The 22442-nt window shown below is 38.4% G+C and overlaps 1 protein-coding gene across 12 annotated transcripts in view; it reads right to left on the reverse strand.

Annotated features, from left to right (window-relative positions):
* PARD3 (par-3 family cell polarity regulator) overlaps positions 1-22442 on the reverse strand; it is a 448908-nt gene that overhangs the window by 238791 nt on the left and 187675 nt on the right. For 9 of the 12 annotated variants that reach the window (XM_083826060.1, XM_083826062.1, XM_083826064.1 and 6 more), the window contains one exon: positions 17632-17763. The exons of the other annotated variants lie outside the window; for them this stretch is intronic. In XM_083826060.1, coding sequence (XP_083682186.1) covers positions 17632-17763 — 132 coding nt within the window. The remainder of the gene's footprint in view (positions 1-17631; positions 17764-22442) is intronic. 12 annotated transcript variants of the gene reach the window in all.

Here is a 22442-nt window from a genome sequence, read left to right on the forward strand (position 1 = left end):
CTATGTAAAAGCTCAGAACAGTTCTCTAATAATATTAATAATAACCTTTTTGCAATTTGATTTAATTAAAAAAAAAAAAACTCAATAAATATCTTGTACACATGGATTCTAGGCAATGCAGGCAACAAGAATCCATAAAATTAATGAAATGCACTTGTCTTTCTCTCCCTACATATAACCAGGTTGAAGGCAATAATGAACAGAGAAAAAGAAAATGAGAAAGAGACTGTATGCACACAGAAACAAAATAACATCAGAATAATCTTTAAAATAGAAAAGTTAATGCTTTCCTAAGGAATCAATAATAAGATAATATTATCTAAAGAATTAATAATCTGGAAAAGCAAGTTAAAGTGACAAAATTTGCTAGTGAAATAAAACAGGTTTAAAACAACCTTTTAAAACACAATCAATGAGCTTTGTAAGACTTTTGATGTATATATTTCACACTGGTGGACTGAGAAGCCTGGTGACTGAGGAAATCGAAACTTGAATAAATGTAAGATAATGCATACTGAGAAATATAATCTGATCTAATTCTCAAAGGGAAGAATCTCAGAAAAAGTAGCACCAACTCTAAAAAAAACAACAGCAAATGTCACCACAAATTAAAGAATTGGCACACGATAATAGCGTGGTGGATTTAATATACCTGAATTTTACTGCAGCATTAATATTTTTGCAGCACATTTAGCTCTAAAAGTAATTTAAAATGGCAATTCCCAGTCTTCTACCCTCTTGGGGTAGTATGGATGAATATTAATGTAATATGTACTTATTTACTCCGTAAATGAATAAAATGCAAAAGAAGTGGGCATCTGTATAAGATATTAATAAAGAAAATGATGTGAGAATGCCAAAGTTGCAGTGGGAACAACACATTACTGAAAAGATGTCAATATTCTTCCATCTTTCTTAGTAAATTTACAACAATTCTTGAGAAAGCAGATAAAGAGTACAACAAGGATGTCATGTATCCGCAGGTACCCCTATGAGACAGCAGCGGATCACTCTACAGCCTTCCTACCTGATGTGTGGAAAACTACTTTATTTTACCTGTTCTAAACTAATTCCTGATCCGGCCAAGCCATATTTAGCAGACACCATGACATGTCCAAAGTAGAGTAGGATAACTCTGATGTATGTTTCTTTGGACATGTTTAGAAATTATTTCTCTTCATGGTGGAAAAGCAGTGTAAATAGGAAGGATTCAGAAATAGGGTACATCACAACAGAGGACAAAGTGTGCAACCTATGTATGTGCAGGACATCAGAGGTATCTACACCCATCCACATTTATATTGGGACAACAAGCAGGCCAAACTGAAAGCATACTTCAGCTGACTTGTGGCAATGTTTAAGGAGCACCTCTTTATGAGAAAAATCTGTATCTTTCCACTCATCACACACTGCTATATACATCGAATGTAGCAGGGCACTCATGGATGCATAAAAACCAGCATTGTAGTGGTGCATACGCAAAGCAAACACATCTCAGCACTGGGAAGTTGGAAGCTCTTTGTGAAGTCAATCCAGGTCATCTAAATAGTATTTGAGTACCAGGCACTTTTCTATCAAAATGAAGTAGTCAAAAAGCCAGTTTAGAAACGTGCTTTTCCCCATATGAAAGCCCTGAAAAGCACAAGAACCGAGCAGTTACATTCTGATGACGGGGAAGGAGAAGATTAACTATAATTGCTTGATAGGTAAAGCAAGAAGATCAGAGCAGAACTTCAACATGGTATAAATCCATAGAGCTGGGAGAAAGTAGGTGAAATGAGGCTAAACATCACAAGAAAATCCTCAGTGGGGTGATTGTGATGGTGAAAGTCCCCCAAGGAAGAGGCAGAATCCCCGCTGCTCAACACAAGTAAAAGCAGCGCAGACAAAGAACTACAAGACAGGTTGCAGGGAATAACTCGATGCATAGTACGAGGATGGTTCAGATGACCTAATAATATAACAGGATTTAAAATGACTTGGTAATTCTATTATCATTAACCACATTCACAGCAGCACAAGCTGGAGCAGTGTTGCCATGGAAATCAATCCTTACGCGTCACTGCAGAAAATGACTGCAATGCAAGGGGCTGGGAACAAACTGAATGAGCGCCTCCTGTCCTCGAGGAGTTCAATGTCCGCGGCAGCTGGGTCACGGTCTAACGTCAACGTTTACACCCAGCTTCTCACGAGCCTTTTTAAATATATAGTAAAGCACAGCTGAGTGCATTTGTGGGTTGCACTTAGACAAACACAGTTGAGACTCAAGGTAGGAGCAGCACACTGGCTGGGAGAGGATGTCGCTGGAAACTGATGGACTGCTCTCCAGCACTTCAAGTGCCCTTCTCTTCACATTGCTTGAGTTCTCTCAGCCCAAAGTAAACTAACGCTACCGAAAGGACAAGGCACACGCAGTCTAATGACACGCTCCTACAACTCCATCTTGCCAGAAAACCAGACCAGCTTGTATTCCACAGAGAAGGCAAGGAATAAAAGAAAGGAGAGGTGATTATTTCAGCCACCGTTTTCTAAGTACCCCTATGGACAACAAACTGTAGTAGTGAAAGAATCCTCTTTTATTCTCGACTTTTATTCTCGACTGAAAACTTCTCCATTTTTTTTCTCTCAAAAATTCCCAACTTTTCAAGATTAAAGCCACAGGGAAACAAAGCTCAGCAGTCTCTTGATCACATATTATAATCTCTAAATCAGTTCCATTCATGCATGGACATCATTACAGTGTTGTAACGCAGCGCACATCTCAGCGTGATGGGAAATGAGTACTGGTTTCCTCAGTCAGTTTTCCCCATTACTTACAGTAACAGTAGAAGAACATTTGCCAGGAAATCAGGAAGATAAGCATGGCAGTAATAAAATCCTTAGAGCAAGGGAAAATTTTGGAACTCAGTTTTAAGAATGGAGTTTAAATCGTTCCTGGTACCCTTAAATAGGGTCTGCTTGGATGTTTATTAATAACACTGGAAAAATCTCCAAGGTTGTGGGGTTTATTTTCCTTTTTTTTTTTTTTTTAGTGACAACTGAGAACTTCAAATAAGGATCTAATACTCCTCTTCCTCCAAAACAAAATACTTTCAGCAAAACACAACATGAATTGAGTGAGAATGAAAGCTCAAAAAACACTATGCTCTCCCGGTTCCATAACACAGGAAAAAGTGGTTACGGCACATAGGAATATCTACCAGCATATCCAAATAGAAAAGAAGATGACCAGTTCTGCTCCTCAGAATTTCACAGCCCTGTTTCCTTTGAAAAATGCTTTATCAGGGGAAGAAAGTATTTCTTTTGGTCTTTTAATAGTCTACATCATTGCTAAGAAAAATAAATCAAGGCAGACCACACAGTACAAAAAGCATATTACAGATTGTTTGAGCCACATACTTATAAAGGAACATGTTTTTACCTTCTAATGCTAATATTTTCATGTAACTCATTATTTTGTGCAGCACTACACAACTTATTAATTAGAAACCAGAAAAAATAAAAATAAAAAAGGAAGCAGGTCCATATTCTGGTTTGAAAATCAACTATGAGCAAGTAAGTACATCAGGAGGTAAAAATAAACTTTTAAATACTCAGTTACAAAAATATTCAAAAAAGGCTAAAAATCCATCTGCTTCTTTCTTAAAAAGCCATTAAATTTGACCTCAAAGAATGTATTATATTTCAAGTGAGAAGCAAAGTACACATGTCGGAGAAAAGATAAGAACAGCAAAGCTTTCAATATTCACAAATAAATACAGAAGCAAAATATTTGATAGATGTGCTATACAGTTACCCTAGTATATTAAAAATTGTTTACATAATGTAACTTTTTTTTGTAAACTTGTCAGGGATAAGCATATAAAATGACTCAAGTTCTATCAGTACATTCTTGAGATGCTAGAACATGCCTGAATTCATGAGACATTTATCAACTGATGAAGATACACCCGTTTGATTGAAAACAGTCTGTAAAACACTGTATGTGTATTTTGTTTCTATTATAATATATTTCATTAGTATTTTTCTTGGAATTTAAACAAAAATGTTCCTGCTTGTGTGAGTTTCAAGTCATTAGCGCCAAAACTTCAGCCAATGTTTCATGAGAAAATTACTGAATTATGTCTGTTTATGATTATAACACAGATTTCTCAAGAAAATTATTCCCTCCTGAGCATTAAAAACTAAACGAGTATGAAAGACTAGAATGTGTTTAATGTGACCAAGGTAGCTTTTCCCGCCAAAATGCTTCAATCTAATCCAAGGTAATGTTTGAAAACTTAAAGTGTAATAAAAGTTATTTCACTTCCAAAAATGACGTGCATTTACTAGAAAAGACTCGATAAAAAGCTATCGTTAAAAAAAACTCCAAATCGTGAAGGCCAAGAATTTTACAGTGCAACTGCCGTAAATAATTTCTATTTTTTTAACGCAAGTTCATGGATGAGTCAAAAAGAGCATGTGTGAGAAAGAGAAAGAAATCCCACTGCAACTGAGAAATTAAACTGAAAAATTAAATCAAGGAGCCAAAAAACAGACACACAGATGGTAAAAACTGGCAAAAATAAAAAGTAAAAATCGTGCTTTTAAGTACCAACAGATGCAGTGACTTTAAAATATTACTCCTTGAGGATACACAAAGACAATAATCCCAGACTGTGATTTCTGGGCCAGTCTACTGCTGCACTAGATCCACAAAATACACCGTATTGTACAGAGAAAAAATTATGTGTCAGACGTGGTGATAACGGCACTGCCAGTCTACTAAAATATAAGAGAAAAAAATTAAGCTATCCAACACTGTGAAGTTAATGTCTTCAGAAAAAAAAAAAAATAAAGAAAATTTAAAAAAATAACTGTTTAAATGAGATAAGGGAGGTGACTTACAGAATCCATTTGCAGATTTATAATACTACAGGACTAAGCATGAATTGGTTATCTGAGCACTTTTGAAATATTCTTTTCTGAAACTATTCTGGCTGCACACTCCAGATGGAAGCGAGCCTGCGCTTCCGAGGTTCGGCATTGTTCAACTTCGCCACGTTAAAAGCTTTGCTGGTTTCCAATCTTACTTCGGGTCTCCTGACTTCAGTCACCACAACCACATACAAGCCGTCATGGTTCAGGCTACCAGTACTAACACAGGGAAAGAGAAATAATCCAAAATTTGAGAAACTGCTCTGTGCTTTAAGTTCAGCTTTTCCTGGAAAAAAATATTCTTAAAATCAAAACTTGAGGTAAATAATTACCATTACTACTTTTAAAAAACGTTACTAAAGACTAGTATTCCAAATTGTTAAGTGAATTAAATTGGTACTGCTACCTTATTTAACAAACCTAGCACCTTACACTATCACAATGATTTCAGGCTAGCTGTAGGTATATACCCATAGAGCCTACAGCTTTTGGGGGCTAAAGCAAAGTAAAAGTCAAAGAAAAAATATTAATACTTTACTGCCTCTTTTAGTATGCAAACAAGTTTACAAGGGGCACTTTCTCCTCTGAAACTCTAGGAGGATATACTGTACAGGGCAAACATAATGTGAAGAAAGTGACTGGAAAAGCACTTATCTAAAGTCAGCTCTATAACTGATGTACGGATACATTTAAACATATAGACACACACATTTATACACGTATGTGATGTCAGTGAGAGCACTTTAAAACGCTGCCCGTGGAAGTGGGCAGCCAGGAACAGTTCGGTACTTCCAGCGCACTGACAGGCGGGGCTGCTCTGGGCGTGCAATGCGCACTAGCCTGCTCAGGAATGATGGTGTAAGATGTTGCCTTTGCACACAGCCTGGTTTTAGCGACCTTCAAATCACCAGCGAAATCCATCAGTTCTGATGAGAGGATGAGTTAAAACAGGCTTCACAAAGAGAGAGCTATTTATATTGATGGAGCGTAACTACAAGGACGAAATACTGATGGGCTTACTTTCTGAACTCTGCGCTTTGTTGTTATAATTATTGCCTGGGAAATCAAGATAAATAAAAATGGCTTGATGGAATACTCAGTCTAAGTTTCAATAATTTTAAATAGAGATGCTCACAGATATGACTGCTTCCTTTTGGGGCATTTAATTTAGTCTGTGCTCTGGATAAATGGGTTGAAATTATAAGCAATCATGAATTCTTGAACATTACGAAAGTAAAGATTTTTGAAGACAAATGAGGGTGTCCACGAGGAAGAGGAAATTAAGCTTTGATATAAAGTGACTGAACACTGGCTCCCTGCCAAGCACCCTGAAGAAATATTGGTAGGACCAGAGAGGTTTTATTCATAGTCAATACCTCACTCCACAGGTGTTTATTCCACAGCGTGTAAGAATGTTTGCAACATACAGCCTGAAGAATATACTTTTTTTTTCCTTTTGCAAATAGTTGCACATATGTATGCTGGCCTCAATATTAACTGTGAAAATAAACAATGCTTTAAGTGGCAAATGTGCTAAAATAACGCAAATAGCCAACTGATTTTGCTCGTATTTAAAAATAGCCATCTCTGGGTTGAAATATATATATATATATAGTATAAAAAAATCAACCCAAATGAAGTTAAAGTAATCACATGCAGCTGGGATGAAAGTGAGTGATACCTTAATATGGAATGCTTAAAATATAACATACAAGAGATCGGAACTTAAAAGGAACATTTATTTCAAAACCAAAATCTTTACAGCAGTCTATTACAGGAAATCTTTAGTTCATTAATATTTGTAGTGCCACTAGCATCATATGTTTCCAATCGATTGCTTCCTCATGGAAACACTAGTGCTGAATTTATTTTAATTCTGTATACTCTGAATATGGAGCTTCTCTCAACGAGAGTTACAAATCAGTTTTCCTTCTTTGGGACTGAGCAAAAACCCTTACCAGTGCCACAAGGCAGCTGACAGTTAGTTGCTGGGTCTTATGAAAACAATTTTATTTATTAAATCAGATCAAATAAAAAGAGAAGATTAAAAGAAAGGAACATCATTGCTTCTCCTGGTTTGCATGTGACACATACAAAAGTAAATAACTGTTTAGTACATCCTGATTTCCTACCCAACCTAATTCCTGTTCTCTCTCCTCGTCCCCTCCCCAGCACTGGACACTATCTAGATGGACCATGTCAGATGCAACTCCAAGCAGTTTCAAGATAAATTCAGGATGGACTTATTTTCAAATCAGTCAATGAGAGAATTGGCAAGGCTGGTCTATTATCTTCTTTCCTCTTCCCCTTATACCAATTAAATAAATTAAAATCTTATGGTATATCCCATCAGCTAGGTCACATTACGTAATTCCATTCACTGAGTTGCTGCACTCACTAAATCTTGTTGTGTCATTTCATGAAGAATCACGACATTTCTCAAAGTAACCTATAAATTACATTAACCACTTAATACAGCTAAAGAGGACAACATTAAATAACGAAACACTCATACTTAAGCAATAAAATCAAGATTAAATTTGAAACCACAAATAAAACAAAAACACAGACAAATTGCTCCATGTAATTCAATTATTAACTCCAAGCTATACAGTCCCATCATCCACCTTTACAGCAAAGTGCAACCATGTCATTAAAATCAGTTGCCCACGCAAGGTTTTTAAAAAATAACTGACTGTTATTTACATCAGTGGAAAATGAATTAATTATCACTTCCACAATCATCAGGTCAAATTTGGCCCTCTTCTGAAAGCATCTTCCTATAATTAATAATTCATAGAAGGAAAAATAATCATCCTGCTATAATTGAATAAATTAGTTAAAATTTCCCATTCGTATAAAATCTGTCATCTTCCCTTGCCCAAAATAAGCCCTCTTATTTTATTTCTGTTCTGTTTGGAATTAACTGGCTTTTGTGACTCCAAAGGATTTACTTAAATCTCTCCTAATAACTACAGTGAGAAGCAACAAGTCCCAATTCCTCGTTCCTGTCTGGGTAACTCTTTGTGTTATACTGCAGAAAATACTACAGTTTCCACTACAAACTTGTAATATATATATTTCTTGAAAATAAGTTAACATTTGCCATTTAGAAGAAAAATTGTACGCGGAAGAAAATTAGACTATTAAAAAATAATAATAAAAAAGAGCACTTATTTTTCCATTTCAAGGCAAGCAAGTTCTAAAATGAAAATCAAATTAACTGAAAATTAAGTTAACTTGAAGCTTTAGCTAAGGCCAGGCTGACTTCTAATGCAGAGTTATAAAAGTTTGGCTTGGCAGCAAAATCAAGCAAATTCTCAGTCCTGGATTTTCTTATGATTTGAAATGAACAGAGGGAAAAAAAAATTGCATTTGAGACAACTTTTCAATTTTAAATGGTGTCTTTCTGATAGAACATTAAGAAAGACAACATCAAGACACCTGAAAATAAAACAGAAACGGGATTTGGAGAGCTGGGGTTTTGAGACGGCATCACTTCTTTCCTAGGAAGAAAGGAAGAAGCTTTCCAGTAGAAATATGCATTGCAAATCACAACGCAGAAATGCAGGAAGAAGAAAACAAAACAGGAAAATGAGAACATAGAATAGAAGTGTGTTTTTTTTTTCTTTCCATTAAAAATATCAATACCATGTACTACCAGTACCATCTTCTGAAACAGAAATGCAGAATCTCTTTTTAAGCAGCAATGATACAACTAATCACTTACACATTTACACTTTGGTTAAGAGGCCGGAATGCAGCAGAATGTGAATTTTAAATTAAGAAGCTTCACCAAGGGCGAGGGAGAATCCTCTATAGACACAATTAACAAAATTGGTTTAATACACTTAAAACTTTTAACCTCCTGGTCTTTGAAGCAGACAGTGGAACTGCATCTATTTCAGGTTTGCACTTCAATAGTTTTGTCCAAAAAGGCAGGAAAACAGCATTGTGTGGTTACCCTAAAAATGCCCATGAGGTGCGCCAACCTCAAGCACTGCCCTGAAAAGTTCTAGTGCTATAAACTAATGAAATAAATTATCTTAATTTGGTGAGATCTATTTTCATTAGCTGTATTATCCACCAAGGGAATGAGGACAAATTTTAATTTCATTAATGTACTTCACTCCTGCCTTACTTTAGCAGGCTGTATTGCTCGCTCTTGCATCACAGAGGCCACCGTGCCGCTCCCTGGGCTCTCTTCCATGCATGCTGGGCTGTGCTGAGCCAAGCCGAGCTGAGCCGAGCTGAGCCACCCTGCTTGGCCCTATGGCAAGAGCCTGGGGACCAGCGCCGGAGAGCTGCGGCACCCCCCAGCCATCAGCACCTGCAGCAGTAAGAACTCATCGCGCCTTCCCACCAGGGCTTCTGAGGACACAGCTTGGGAGCAGCAACAGGCACATCATGAAAATACCGAGACCGTTTCTATTATAAACAACTAGTTGGGATACAACATAGTGTATGCCCGTGCTAAGAAAAAAACACACTGGAAGATAAATCTTCTCCACAGCGCGATGAAAGGAAAGGAAAGCAAGTTTTTCAAAGCAGAAAAGGAAGATCTGAAACATCCCTTAGACAAAACACTCTCCCATGCACAGTAAGGGACCTTCAGATGTCCTTATCTGACCTGCTACCACGGACAGGCAGCAGTCAAAAAAGCCAGAGATGGTACTGCTCTGCAACATGTTTAGGAAATGGTAGGAAAAATAACAGCAATAATTTATTTAAAGGTTCTTACAGAATCTCCATGTAATTTAAAAGAGTTATGACATACTTCCCTGGTATCATAGCTTAATTACCATTAACCACCATTATAACATGATTACTTAAATAGTTTGGTCCAAAAAGGGCATGAAACCAGCAGTGTGTGGTTACCAGCAACCCTAAAAATGCCCATGACGTATGCCAACACTCCTCAGCAAGGCTCTGCAGAACAGAGTAGGTCTTGTTCAGATTTCAGCCCAGTCCATCTGTACATACGTCTATATGTATACACGTCTATATGAGTGACCGTTTAGGATATATATCTGCATATGGTGCATGTCTATTTCTATAAGCATTACAATCCCTGAGGGGTTTTTTTTGTTTGTTTTTTTGTTTGTTTTGGTAAAGTCAACCTTTTTTTTTTAAATTGTGGACTCCTGACACCTCTCCACATACAGAACTGCGTCCTGCCTCTGCATTCATATCTACACAGCAGCACATAACCGAGCACAGGCTGTAGCCCTGAAACCGTCTCACCTATTTAATACACAGTATGAAATGACAGATTATTTTTGAAGGAGAACAAGATAGATGCCAGCATGAAACACTGTTTATAAAAGCAGCACTACTACAGCTGTCCCCAAGCAATAAAGCTGTTTATTCCAACCTCCTATCTCATATAAACTGAAACCCTCAGCACAGAAAAATAACATTAAAGCTGTTCATAACTCCAAGACAAACACGAAAAAGAAACTCTTTCCAAAATATACAATTCAGGGCATGTCCATAAATGTCCATTTTGCATAAAAATACACAAGCTTTTGAATTCCATGATCATATTTTCTTAAAACTGATACATACTATAGTTTGAACTTTGAAATTTTATCCCTGTACATATTAATGTATTCATTATAAAGATGGGCCTTTCTCTTTAAGGCTTCTTTTTCTGTGGTTATACACACATTTAAAGAATATTAATAAATATGTGTATGAGCATACTCATATCTGAGCTAGATGCAGAAGAGATTCTTCTGAATTCGGCATATGTGACAACTATTCCAATGGGAAAAGAATTTGAGTCTACACAAAAGTCAGGCACAGATCAAGTTAGAACCTAAAAAAAATGGCTTTTAGATATGGAAATGAAGTTTAGATTTAGAATTCTGTATCTGAAACCATTTAGGTCCAAAGTCAGACTCAAATCCAGAAAAGGCCTGCAACTCTGATTCTCACTGTAGCAAAAAAAAATAAAAAATAAAAATAAAAAATTCAACCTTATAAAGCAGAAATCACAAACATAAAAATACAAAATTTACATGGCCATCATAAGAGTTTGTTTCTGTGGGACTTGGGCACCTAAACTCCCAGCAGAGCCTCAGCCACTGGAAGTGTCTCAGTGGAGTCCAGCCTGAACTCAGCTCAGTTGCCCTCACGTACACCTTCAGCTGGAGGTGGACCTAGACTCTGCTACTGTACTGTAGGGGGGCCTCAGTATTTATTATGTATGTTCTCACAGTATAAACACCGAAATACAGGCATCTCATTTGGGATCTCACTGCACAGTATTTTTTCTAATGCAGTAGTAGTAGTAGTAGTAGTAGTAGTAATAACAACAATATAATAGATATAATGGAGGAGAGCATTGAAGCAAGTCAAGAGAATAATCATTTAATTGTGATCGTATACGGATTAGTGATACCTAACACCACTACATTCTTCTGGGAAGTTTAATGGTTTTGACTCTATCATATATACAAATCATCCCTAAGGTGTGATTAGTCAAAAAATGTATGTATTTTATTACACCTGTGCGTAGCCATGGCTCCAAGGCATCATGGTGCTCATCTGACAGCCACACAGGGCATTTCGTTAGCCCAGAGCCAGATGCAGCTGCTGCCCCTGCTGAGACAGAAGTGGACATTTTTGTTCCTGAGCTAAAGGAGTTAACATTGTGCAAATATACACAAATAAAGGCAGCAGGTGATACCTATTTACCTGCAGCAGCAGCTAACAGAAAATACTCCAGATCAAGCTTTTGGCCTTCTACATGATGTACAATTGCCGTAGCACCTGGGGATGTTGACCACCATAAAATAATGTTGACCATTCCATCAGGTGGAAGCTGTCAGGATCACATGGACAAGAACCACCCTCAAGTAGTAAAAAATCTGAGTGGGTGCAAGGGGGTATGGGACTGGGGAGACTGAACTTTTGTAGGGGCACCTTGAGGCCTTTTGATCAGCTCTTTGACTAACGTAAGCCATAAGTGAGTCCCCTACCAATGGTCACTGCTGGGCACTGCTTCTACCTGTCCATGTTTACCCTATGGCCTAATATTTAATATGATAGCACATGCCAAGTCCAGCCTTTCTTGTCATTGTCCTACAGCGCTGCCCGGAGAAACACAGCAAACTGCATGATAAAGCTAGGGCCATGTTCACCGCCTGGTAACATTTCTTCATCTCATGATCAGCCTCAGCATGGTTCTGCGTGGTCTCACAGTGCCTGGGCAGCCTCCTGGCTGGCTGTGACAATCCAGTGAAGACCCCCCCAAAAAAAGAGCCAGAGCCCCTGCATTAGGCCTAGAGCTGTGAACATATAGATAGCATACCTGTCTTTGTGACAGAAAGGTGTTCTAAAGAACATAACATTTCCTACCATCTTTGTCTTTTACACTTTATCTTCTGTCATGGTTCTATATTCCTTAATGTTATCATGAGAAAAATTATATGTATGTACTCAGGGAGAAAAGCAGTGAGACTCTATTTGACACTGTACAGAATAACAGACAACTGGCTAAGACTGAAGCCTAGATAATTCTTTTTCCAAATCTTTAACTAGCAGAATTCTTTACTAACGACAATATTTTTTCCTGTAGTTTCAATCTCTACACATGAGCAGTCTGAGGCAGGAACAAACTCTGCCCCACAAGCCTCTCCATCTCCTGTTCATGAAACACAGAAATTGCAGACCTTTACGTAGTATAATTACAGAAATAGTAAAACAAACAAACAAACAAAAAAGTAAAAATAGACCTGTTGGACAAGGAGAAACACAAAAGAGGTACACCAGTGAAAATAAAGATGATTATATACATTAGCTTTACCCCTGTGAAACATTCAAAGCTAAACAGAACAAATGAGCTACATTTCTACCTTCTATTCTTATATAAAGGCATAAAATAGAATCAGGGGTTTTGTTGTTAAATGAAAAATTTGACAACATAGGTAAACTGGCACATAAGAATCCAAAGGAAATTAATGGTTTAAATTCACCAACCTATCTCTGAAGCTCTGATTTTCTTTTTCAACTGGTAGTGCTGAAATGCACTAATTTATACCATCTGAATGTTTTTAGAGTCTATTCAATCGTAGCAGGCCTTATTGTGCTGAAAATAACAGCTGAAGGCAGGTACTCTATAGCTGGAGATTTAAGACCATATGCTATTTGAACATCTGATCTCATTGTTGAAAAAGGAACCAGAGAGACTGTACAAGATCACTATGGATGGATGTCATAAACAACTTACCAGAAGTGTTCTGCACAGCAAATTTGTGCTCAAGAGGACAGCAATAGCAACCACTTCTCATCCCATTTCAGGATATAATTTAGTTGCTTTCATCTCTGCCTTTTGCTAGGTACTTGGAAGCCACTGGGATTTTAGGAACCAGACCTGTTCTGCTGTAATAACCATGAAATTTTACTTCATCTCCTACCTTGCTTTCATTAGCGGGCAAGCACACACATATACAGATATGTATCAAATACAAATATATATATGCATATATATTTAAATACAGGTTTAATTGAACCAATCTCTTTGTATTTGCAAATCTTACCAACTGCTTCAAAATGAAGCAGGGCAGCTGTAGAAGTTCCCTTTCCTGCTGGTCTCGCACCTTTTCCCAGCGCACAGAACAGCAGGGTGCTCTTAATCCTTCTGCGAAATAGGCTTCTCCAGCAGAGCAAGGAATATACTATTTCAATTCAAGGTTTCTTGATCGCTGCCAGCTTCAATATTCGACTAATGAAACTAAAATGACCACCCAAGAGAAGCGTTCTGTATACTTAAATTTCAAAAATTGGTGAAAATTTAACTCTTTCATATGTTACATTTTCATGTCTCCCTGGTATGAAACAGCATGATTCCAGATTTGATCAGGCCCCTGAGCAAGTCTTGAGGTGAAATGAAGAAAAAAAAGATTTCTCAAATAAAAGTGATATTATCATATAGATGAATTAATTTGGATAGAAGTAAAGTATTTCAAGTAATTTCTCAAAGCCTGGTTGCTGTGGGAGAAAAGAAAGTGCTGTGGAAGGGAAGGTGAAGAAGGGGAAAAAAATACTTTTTCTTTTCTTAAAAGATTTCAGAATTAATTTTTTATCACTATCACTTGGCAATCTGTACGACAGAACTAGTGAAATTATTGAGTGAAGCAGTAACAAAAAATACAGGCCTTACTTTTCTAAAAGGTATTCTGAAATGGTATTTGGATTTTTGATTTTATAATGGCAACGTGTTTCTTTGGTACAAACAGTTTCACATAACTGCCTTCATGGCCATGAGAAATACCAAAGCTTTCTGAGAATTACACTGATCAATTTGCCCTGTAGAAAACTGGAGAACTCTGGAACTAAACTGGGAACAAACCTTAGGCAAAAGTAGCTCACCAGCTCATATAACCATAACATCTTAAAGGACGCAGGAGGCAAAATTAATCTTTTCCACTTCTTTGATGTATCATTCTAATTTAGCAGAGCCCTAGTAAAGCTCAATAGGTAGGAGCAAAAGCAATTACTTCAAGGAATTTTAACAGGCTTCATGCATTCTTCCATTTAAGGCACTAAAACCTACACGAGTCTACAGAAGTATTTCTCTACAACTACTAGAATATAAATCTAACCTGCCTTGATTAGTCCCTTCTACAGCAGCCTATAATGATTTCCTAGAAAGGAGGTATCTTGCATTTTCATCTGCAGGGCAGGCCATGATGTGGCAGGATTATTGGTTGCTCTATGGTTCTGCTTATTGGAAATGAGGCGCTGTCCACAGAAAAACAACCGCACTTGTTTGGCACATCACAATTCCAGCAAACGTTCATGTATGACAGAAGCTGACAGCGATCATCCTGACATTTTTGGTGTGTCGTTTCTCCTTATATTCTAAAGAGGAGGTGAGGCAACTTTGAGAGAAGCGATTCAATCCAAGCCAGGAAAGCCGCCATCCAAGGACAAGCCCCTGGAGTCTGCCAGATGAACGCAGTGTTTCCAACCATCTACTCTGCAGAGCCACAGAGGCAGGTCGGACCAGCACTGTTATCATCCCTCCTATCTGTCATGAGCCCTGCACAACTGGTTTCTTCTTGGCATGGCCTAACACCTCCCACCAGACCTACTGTCTGCTACTTCTTGTGCACGTACTGGCACAGAGCACCCCAGCCGCCTCCAGGGCTGTGCTGAACACACAGGCATCGGTCTGGAAGTCGCTAAATGAATTGACTTTGCCAGATTAGCAAACTACACTGCAGCCTTGTTGGAGTTTCTCATTTTGCACGTCTGCTCTCAGGTTACCCATTTCCACTGACAGTATTTCTACAGTTTTGAATACAGAGCATTACTAAAGGGGAGAAAATAGGATACGAAAAATTATATTGCAAGAAAAATAAATGCTATACACACTATAAGTATGGAACTAGAGTATATAGAATATTTATAACTAGAATATTTATAAATTCAACAATAATTCTGAGTGAATGATATGCTTTAAAGCCAGGGGCAGTAAGATAGGACTGGCCTTTTGTCTCTGGAATAATTATCTCATCTATTTGTAGTTCCTGTAGTTACAAGAACTTGTTACTTGTCTTTTTAAAAGAATGAGAACGTGACTGTATTCTGAAATTTCTGGTTTGCTTATTACCAAGCTTTCCAGAAAACTCTGCTAAATTAAACAAAAAGCAAACAGAAGTAAAAGGCCTAACCAGTGAAAAACAGAGCCCACAGGACACTGAAAAAGATACTAGAGTTTAAAACCCAAAGACAAAGGGAAGGGGATTTCTCCACTAGGCCCTTCCTTCCCTTCTCTGCAGAGCTGTACTTCAGCCCGTCTTCACCACAGGCCTTCTCCTGTTCATACCCTGTTAGATGGTTTTCAGTCTAATTAATTATCCTGCTGGCATGAAATCGCACAAGCATCTTCCAGGTACAGGCAGATTCATTAACACACTGAAAGAATTAATCCTTTCTCCTTCAAAAAGCAACAAACAAAATGCCAAAAAGTCGCTCATAAGAAATATGAATTTGCAAATTCAGACTTCAACCAGTTAACAAGGGTAATAAATGCAATTTCAGACTACCACTAGTGCCCAATTATTTCCCTGATTTGTGAATAAATTGAACTAGTTAAGCTGTTCAGAGACCAAAATCAGCAGAAAACTTAATGCTTCTTTGAACATGGATGCTCATCTATTAAAATATTTATGTACCCAACATTTTACAGGAAGATCACTATTAAGATTCCCAATCCAACCTCTTTTGCTGAGACAACAGTTTCATTAACTGCCACAGTGAAAATCTAATGACGTATGAAGTATGCCTCGAAAACATCAAACAAACAGCACTATCACAGGAGACACCTTCAGATCTGGGCACCAACTTTCCATTGCAATATAGATGGAGACAGTTATGGATGTAGTTTAACTCACCCGTACTACCTGTACTCCTTCTGAGGGGAAAACAGCAATGGAATTGCCAGCACCATTCCTGTCATTAAATGTGCAGAGGAAAAAATACAAGGACCAAGGACAGAGTTTCTTCATGAGCCTTATGAGTTGAAATGAATCTGCAGCTAATTACAAGATACACGAATAGCTAATAGCTCACATTTGTTGGTTTGTGGGGGGTTTGTTTTTTTCTTTGTTTGTTTTTTCATTTTTAAGGTTTTTATACTGTGTGGTATTACTTAAGTAATATTATTTAACTAAGAATAGGGATGAATAAAGAATGTTTGGAATACCCTAGCATTAAGGCATGCTGAACTTCAACTATTGATACGACTTTAGTAGGTAAGGGAGAGCAGTCACGAGATACCAGCCCAGATTTGGATTTTAAAACTTTTCCTCTGTTCACACAGCACAGTGTGAGAAACTTGGGCTGTGTCAGGAGGTGAACTTCTCTTTGAAACTCCTCTGTATAAAGCAAATTCTGTTTTTATATCCTAATGCTGTAAAATACAAACCTTGTACATTAATGTCAATGCAAAAACTCAACATTGCATACGGAAGAAAAATAAGAAAACAATCCTATATATGCACTATTCTATATATGGGCTTCCTGTTATATCTCCAGTCTCCACAATAAAGGTGCATTTTCATTGTACATTTCAAGGCACTTCTTGAAAAATCTCAGACACATACAAATACATGAAGTGACTGCTATGTAATATTAATTTCAGACCTTCAACCCTCTATGACTGCCAGATTATTAATATAGGAAAAACAAATTGGAACTAGTGTCTCAAAATATCCCAAGATCAAAAGTGGTAGAAATGTACACTAAATAAATATGATAGCAGTTTCTTCAAATTTATTATTCATATATTTTGCAAGGTTAAGAATAACAAGCATTTAAAACTGCAATGCTTAAACTGACCCACATTGGTCTCCTGTGTAATAACATCATTAACTTTTAACAGCAAAATATTTATAAAAATAATATTCTCTAAATAAATTAACCCTCTTGGTATCATTTGTGAAGAACAGCAGTATTCCACATACAATATAAATGGGTGTATAACTCAAAAATGAAATAATTTGCAGCTGCCCATTTTCAGGCTTAGTGCAGTTTTTTTGGAAACAGAAGCAATCCCATAGCAATTTAGTCACCGTACTTCTGGAGTTTGAATCTTGCTTAGAGAGCCAATATCACATAAGAATATACTTCTTTGTAATACTTTGGAGTAGCATAACGATTAGATTGATAAAGTAATATATATATATACATATATATTACCTGGTCTTGCCTCTCCAGCCACTTGTCCACCATGGGATGACTGGCACTTAACGATGACCGAGCATTGTCTCTCTGAAACTGGTTAGACCAGCTACTAGTATCTCGTGGTAGGCTTCTGTAGTTTTCATCTTTCTATTTTAAAAGAAACAAAAAAGTGGCTTATAAAAAACAACCAGTCCTTGCACATTATCAATGCAGCTGGTTATTAAAATAACACAAAGGGAACGCGGACAAAGGAGAAAGCAGGTCTGGCTGGTCCCAAGAACCAGCCACACGCACAACTCATCTGCCTGGTGTGTGCACGTGGCCGCTCAGTGGCAAGAGCTCCCCTTCCTTAGCACCCATGAAGTCCAAACACAGCCTTCAGTGGGTTGGTAGCTCCCAAACCCATTTGTACTTCACTACAGCCCTTTTCCAACTTCAAACCCTCAGTGCACAGACTTCCCAGGCAGGTACTCAACAAGGCTCTCAGAGTACCGGGCTCCTTAGTTTCATTCATCCCAAAAGCAAACACGCCATACATCAGTCCATCAAGTGACAGCTATGGCAATTCGCCATGTACCCACGTCTCTGAATGCAGTCAGTTTTACAGTCAAAGCTGTCTCACTGCTCCAGGTACTGTCCTGTACAACACAATAGCATGGTAGGGAGTTCAAAGGTGGAATTTATTATCCCACACCACAAGGAAAGACTACAACTGATGTTATGCTTTTTTCCCCTTAACATCCCAATATTACCTGTTTACATGTAACATGTTAGGTAACGAACTCACACTCGAAACTTGTTATCAAGTTGGTTTTTCTCAGTTCAGAGATTTTTTTTTCCCTGTCCCTGTTTGCTTGGTTAGCCTGGGGATGTACAAATACAGTCTTATCTGTAAAACTGCAGGTGGAGACTGTGCTGATGGAAATATATTTATCACACTGTGATAAAGATATTTACAGATTTTTAATTGATAAGTTATAGTTTGCATTTTCTGCTTATCTTTCTCACAAGTACAAATTCTTCAGCCTCTAAATACACTTAGTCCTTACCCAGTCTGATCACCAAAAGCCAATAAAGACAAGTGGCAGATCCTTAGTGTTGGGAGTTACCCTTAGCCCGAAGTCTACAGAACAACTGTTGATTTACACCCATTAGTGCCCTCCAACTGAATGCATATATGGAACTGAAATTCCCCTAGGCTTTTCAAAAACAGGTTGTAAATAAGGATCCTTCATTCAGACGCAGAGTATGTTTTCCAGTCAGTGTATATCTACCTCAATACCAAGTCAGACAATTTAGAGAGTATCTGTTTTTCTTACAGTCATACATAAGCAAACAAAACAGGATTGTAGTTCCATATATTTTGCAATACTACTGCCTCTAGGAATCTTGAAAATCTCTAAAAAATACACCAGTGCACATTCACAATTTTATTATTTCTAGCACACAGCAAAGTTTTGACCCCTTTTTAAATCAATACTTCATTCCATCAGCATAAGTATTTCCTTCCCCTATTTAGTCTATTGATATTTCTTTTGCCTGGCACAGTGTTAGTCCAATACTCTAAAACACAGACTGTAGCATCAATTCCCTTACAACTGACTGTTACAATTTGATTTCTTGTAAATGTACGACATGCTTTGCTAGGAAATTGAACTCTCCATATAACTGTGATACATAGCAGAGTTTTCAAAAGCTTCCTGGGTGAGAGCAGTCTTTTTCTATACATATCAAACTTAATCTTTCTTAATTGATGACAAGTTCTTTTCTTGAAGGAGACATTGTAGCATAAAAGAAATCTTCCATTTCACAACATTAAAGCTTGAATTCAACCAGCACAAGATATCCTTGCAAAAATACGCCTGCACAAGTAACTAACCTAATAAATTTGCATCATAAAATACTTTAACCTGTAGTTAAACTAATAGTTAACCAAATGAGTAAGAACTTCACATCTTTCAACTACTAAAATGTTCCGGTCTTCCAGTGTGATTAAGCACACATCAGACTAGCCCCTTGCTTACAAAAGTGATAGTGGAAGTCAGTCACCACTTTGTACAACCACAGCAAGAGCCATAAGAGACAGGAAACAATATGCAGAAATTGATTTTTTCCTACTGCTTCTCTTATTCAATTCTCCTCGTTTGGTGACAGCGGTGGCACAGTTCCTATAAGCCAAAACAACAATTTGTCTTGCTCAAAGTGGTGGAAAGGTATAACAACAAAATCAAAACCTGGACAAAGAAATAAAGAAGGATTATTTTATGCACATAAAACCCCATTCAGTTGGTGCATGAGTTATTGTTATCTGACAGTAACTTGTTATCTGACAGACCAGTCTGAATGAATAGAAATTTCTTCCTCCTATGCCTTCTGTATCCCTATACTTTATAGATAATTCTATTTTTATTGATTCATGTTTACAATCTTCAATACAAACTTTTTAAAAAGACTTTTTTCTACGCTACACAAAAATCTCTCTCCACAGAGCCCCCATTAGCCATGTACAATCCAAAAGTAATAGAGAAGGGAAAAAAAGAAAAAAGTTCATCAAAGGAAGATGTTCAGGGAAGTGTTCTTCAATCATTCAAACACTAAGTGTCTCTGATCCAAATTATGCAGGACAACAGCATTGCTTACAGTTTATATTGGAACTTCCTGCTGTGAAATGTCTTTAAATGCCACAGCACACAATACAGGTGAAGTTATCTTTGCTAAGAGTAAAAGAGAGCTAAATTAGGCCTCTGTTTGGCGTGGCTATACTGTGCCAAGAATTCTGCAAGGAGTTTATGCCTAGTAATATCTGTACTGGCCAGAATAATATATTCCTCCTATCTACCAAACTATTTCTGCTGTAGTCCACTTCCGTAGAAGATCGCCTTTCTCTTGATAAGGCATACACCAGATCACTTGTTACAGAAGGCATTAAAAGTTACTCAGCAATTTTTCTGGAAGAGATGTGGTCCCCGTGACTTCTTGTGCTCTGCAGCACAGCTCAGAGACCAGTCAAACCAGCATTATCTGCATGTGACAAAATACTTTACCAGGGTTTGAATCACACACAGAGCCAAAAAGTAAAACAGAAAAACAACCTGCCATAGATAAGAATGACGCTTGTTTCTTTGTTGTGGCCAAAAGCTGTGTTCTCTGCTGGTGGTGGCACTACTGCAAGAAGGGAGCTGGACCAGGAGCCCAGGGAGCTTCGCTTCTAACCCTGCTGCTCGCAGTCCTGCCACCTGCACAACAAGACCTCCAGATGCTGCTGGCAGCCTGGAATCCCACCTGCGTGGAGATCTCCATTGCTGCTACTGACAGACTTCATTCAAAGATAGCAATGGGAATGAGTGTTGGGGCCCATTCTCTTTGGTATCTTTATTGATAGTTTGAACAAGGGAATTGAGTGCACCCTCATTAAGTTTACAGATGACACCAAGTTGGAGGGTAGTGTCGATCTGCCGGAGGGTAGTAAGGCCCTGCAGAGGGACCTGGATAGGTTGGATCGATGGGCAGAGGCCAATGGGATGAGGTTCAACATGGCTAAGTGCCCGGTCCTGCACTTTGGTCACAACAACCCCATGTAGCGCTATAGGCTTGGGGCAGAGCAGCTCGAAAGCTGTACTGAGGAAAAGGATCTGGGGGTGCTGATTGATGCTTGCCTGAACATGAGCCAGCAGTGTGCCCAGGTGGCCAAGAAGGCCAACAGCATCCTGGCTTGCGTCAGGAATAGCGCAGCCAGCAGGACCGGGGAGGTGGTCATCCCCCTGTACTCTACTCTGGTGAGGCCGCACCTCCAGTGCTGTGTTCAGTCTTGGGCCCCCCACTACAAGAAGGACATCGAGGCCCTGGAACGTGTCCAGAGAAGGGCTACGAAGCTGGTGAAGGGCCTGGAGCACAAGTCCTCTGAGAAGCAGCTGAGGAACTGGGGTTGTTTAGTCTGAAAAAGAGGCGGCTGAGGGGAGACCTCATTGCTCTCTACAACTACCTGAAAGGAAGGTGTGGGGAGCTGGGGGTCGGCCTCTTAGATAGCTAGTGATAGGACTAGAGGGAATGGCCTCAAGTTGCACCAGGGGAGCTTTAGGTTGGAAATTAAGAGATATTTCTTACCAGAAAGAGCAGTCAGGCACTGGAAAGGGGTTGCCCAGGGAGGTGGTGGTGTCACTGTCCCTGGGGGTGTTCAAGGAAAGGCTGGACGTGGTGGTTAGGGACTTGGTTTAGTGGGTAACGTTGGTGGTAGGGGGATGGTTGGACCAGATGATCTTGGAGGTCTTTTCCAACCTTAATGGTTCTATGAACTATAGTGGTGGAAGTGAAAAACACATAGCTGCAGCTTAGACATTAGGACTTACTGAACAAGCTGCAATGCTGTTTGCTATTTAAAGGAAACAAACAAACATATATATGTTGTAGAATATGCAAACAAATAACCCGGAAAGCTTTCCTTCTATTCAGCATGATTTGGCATTAGCATGCCCGCTCCAAACATCCAACTGGGAAAGGTATGTGTCGCTTTTAACTTCAATACCATAAAGAGAAAGATTTTATGGTGCAGAAGCCATCAGGGTCACGCAGGGAATTCTCATTTCTACTGGAGCTGCAGCTGGAAGCCCTCCTGAGACTGGTACTGACACGCATCATCAGTTACAATTAAATGCTGTAATTTTTAAAAAAAAAAGTTCTTTACCAAACATCTTTGGGGACCGTGGGCCATGGCAGGTTTATGATGTTTGAAATGGAAATTGATCAGTATAACACTAAAAGTGTCAAATCACCATATTGCCACTATACTTAATAGTAGCATTTTGCAGTATTTTTAATGAGGATATAGA

The sequence above is a fragment of the Anser anser genome, assembly GCF_964211835.1.
Source record: "Anser anser genome assembly, chromosome: 2".
In the NCBI taxonomy this organism is placed as follows: domain Eukaryota; kingdom Metazoa; phylum Chordata; class Aves; order Anseriformes; family Anatidae; genus Anser; species Anser anser.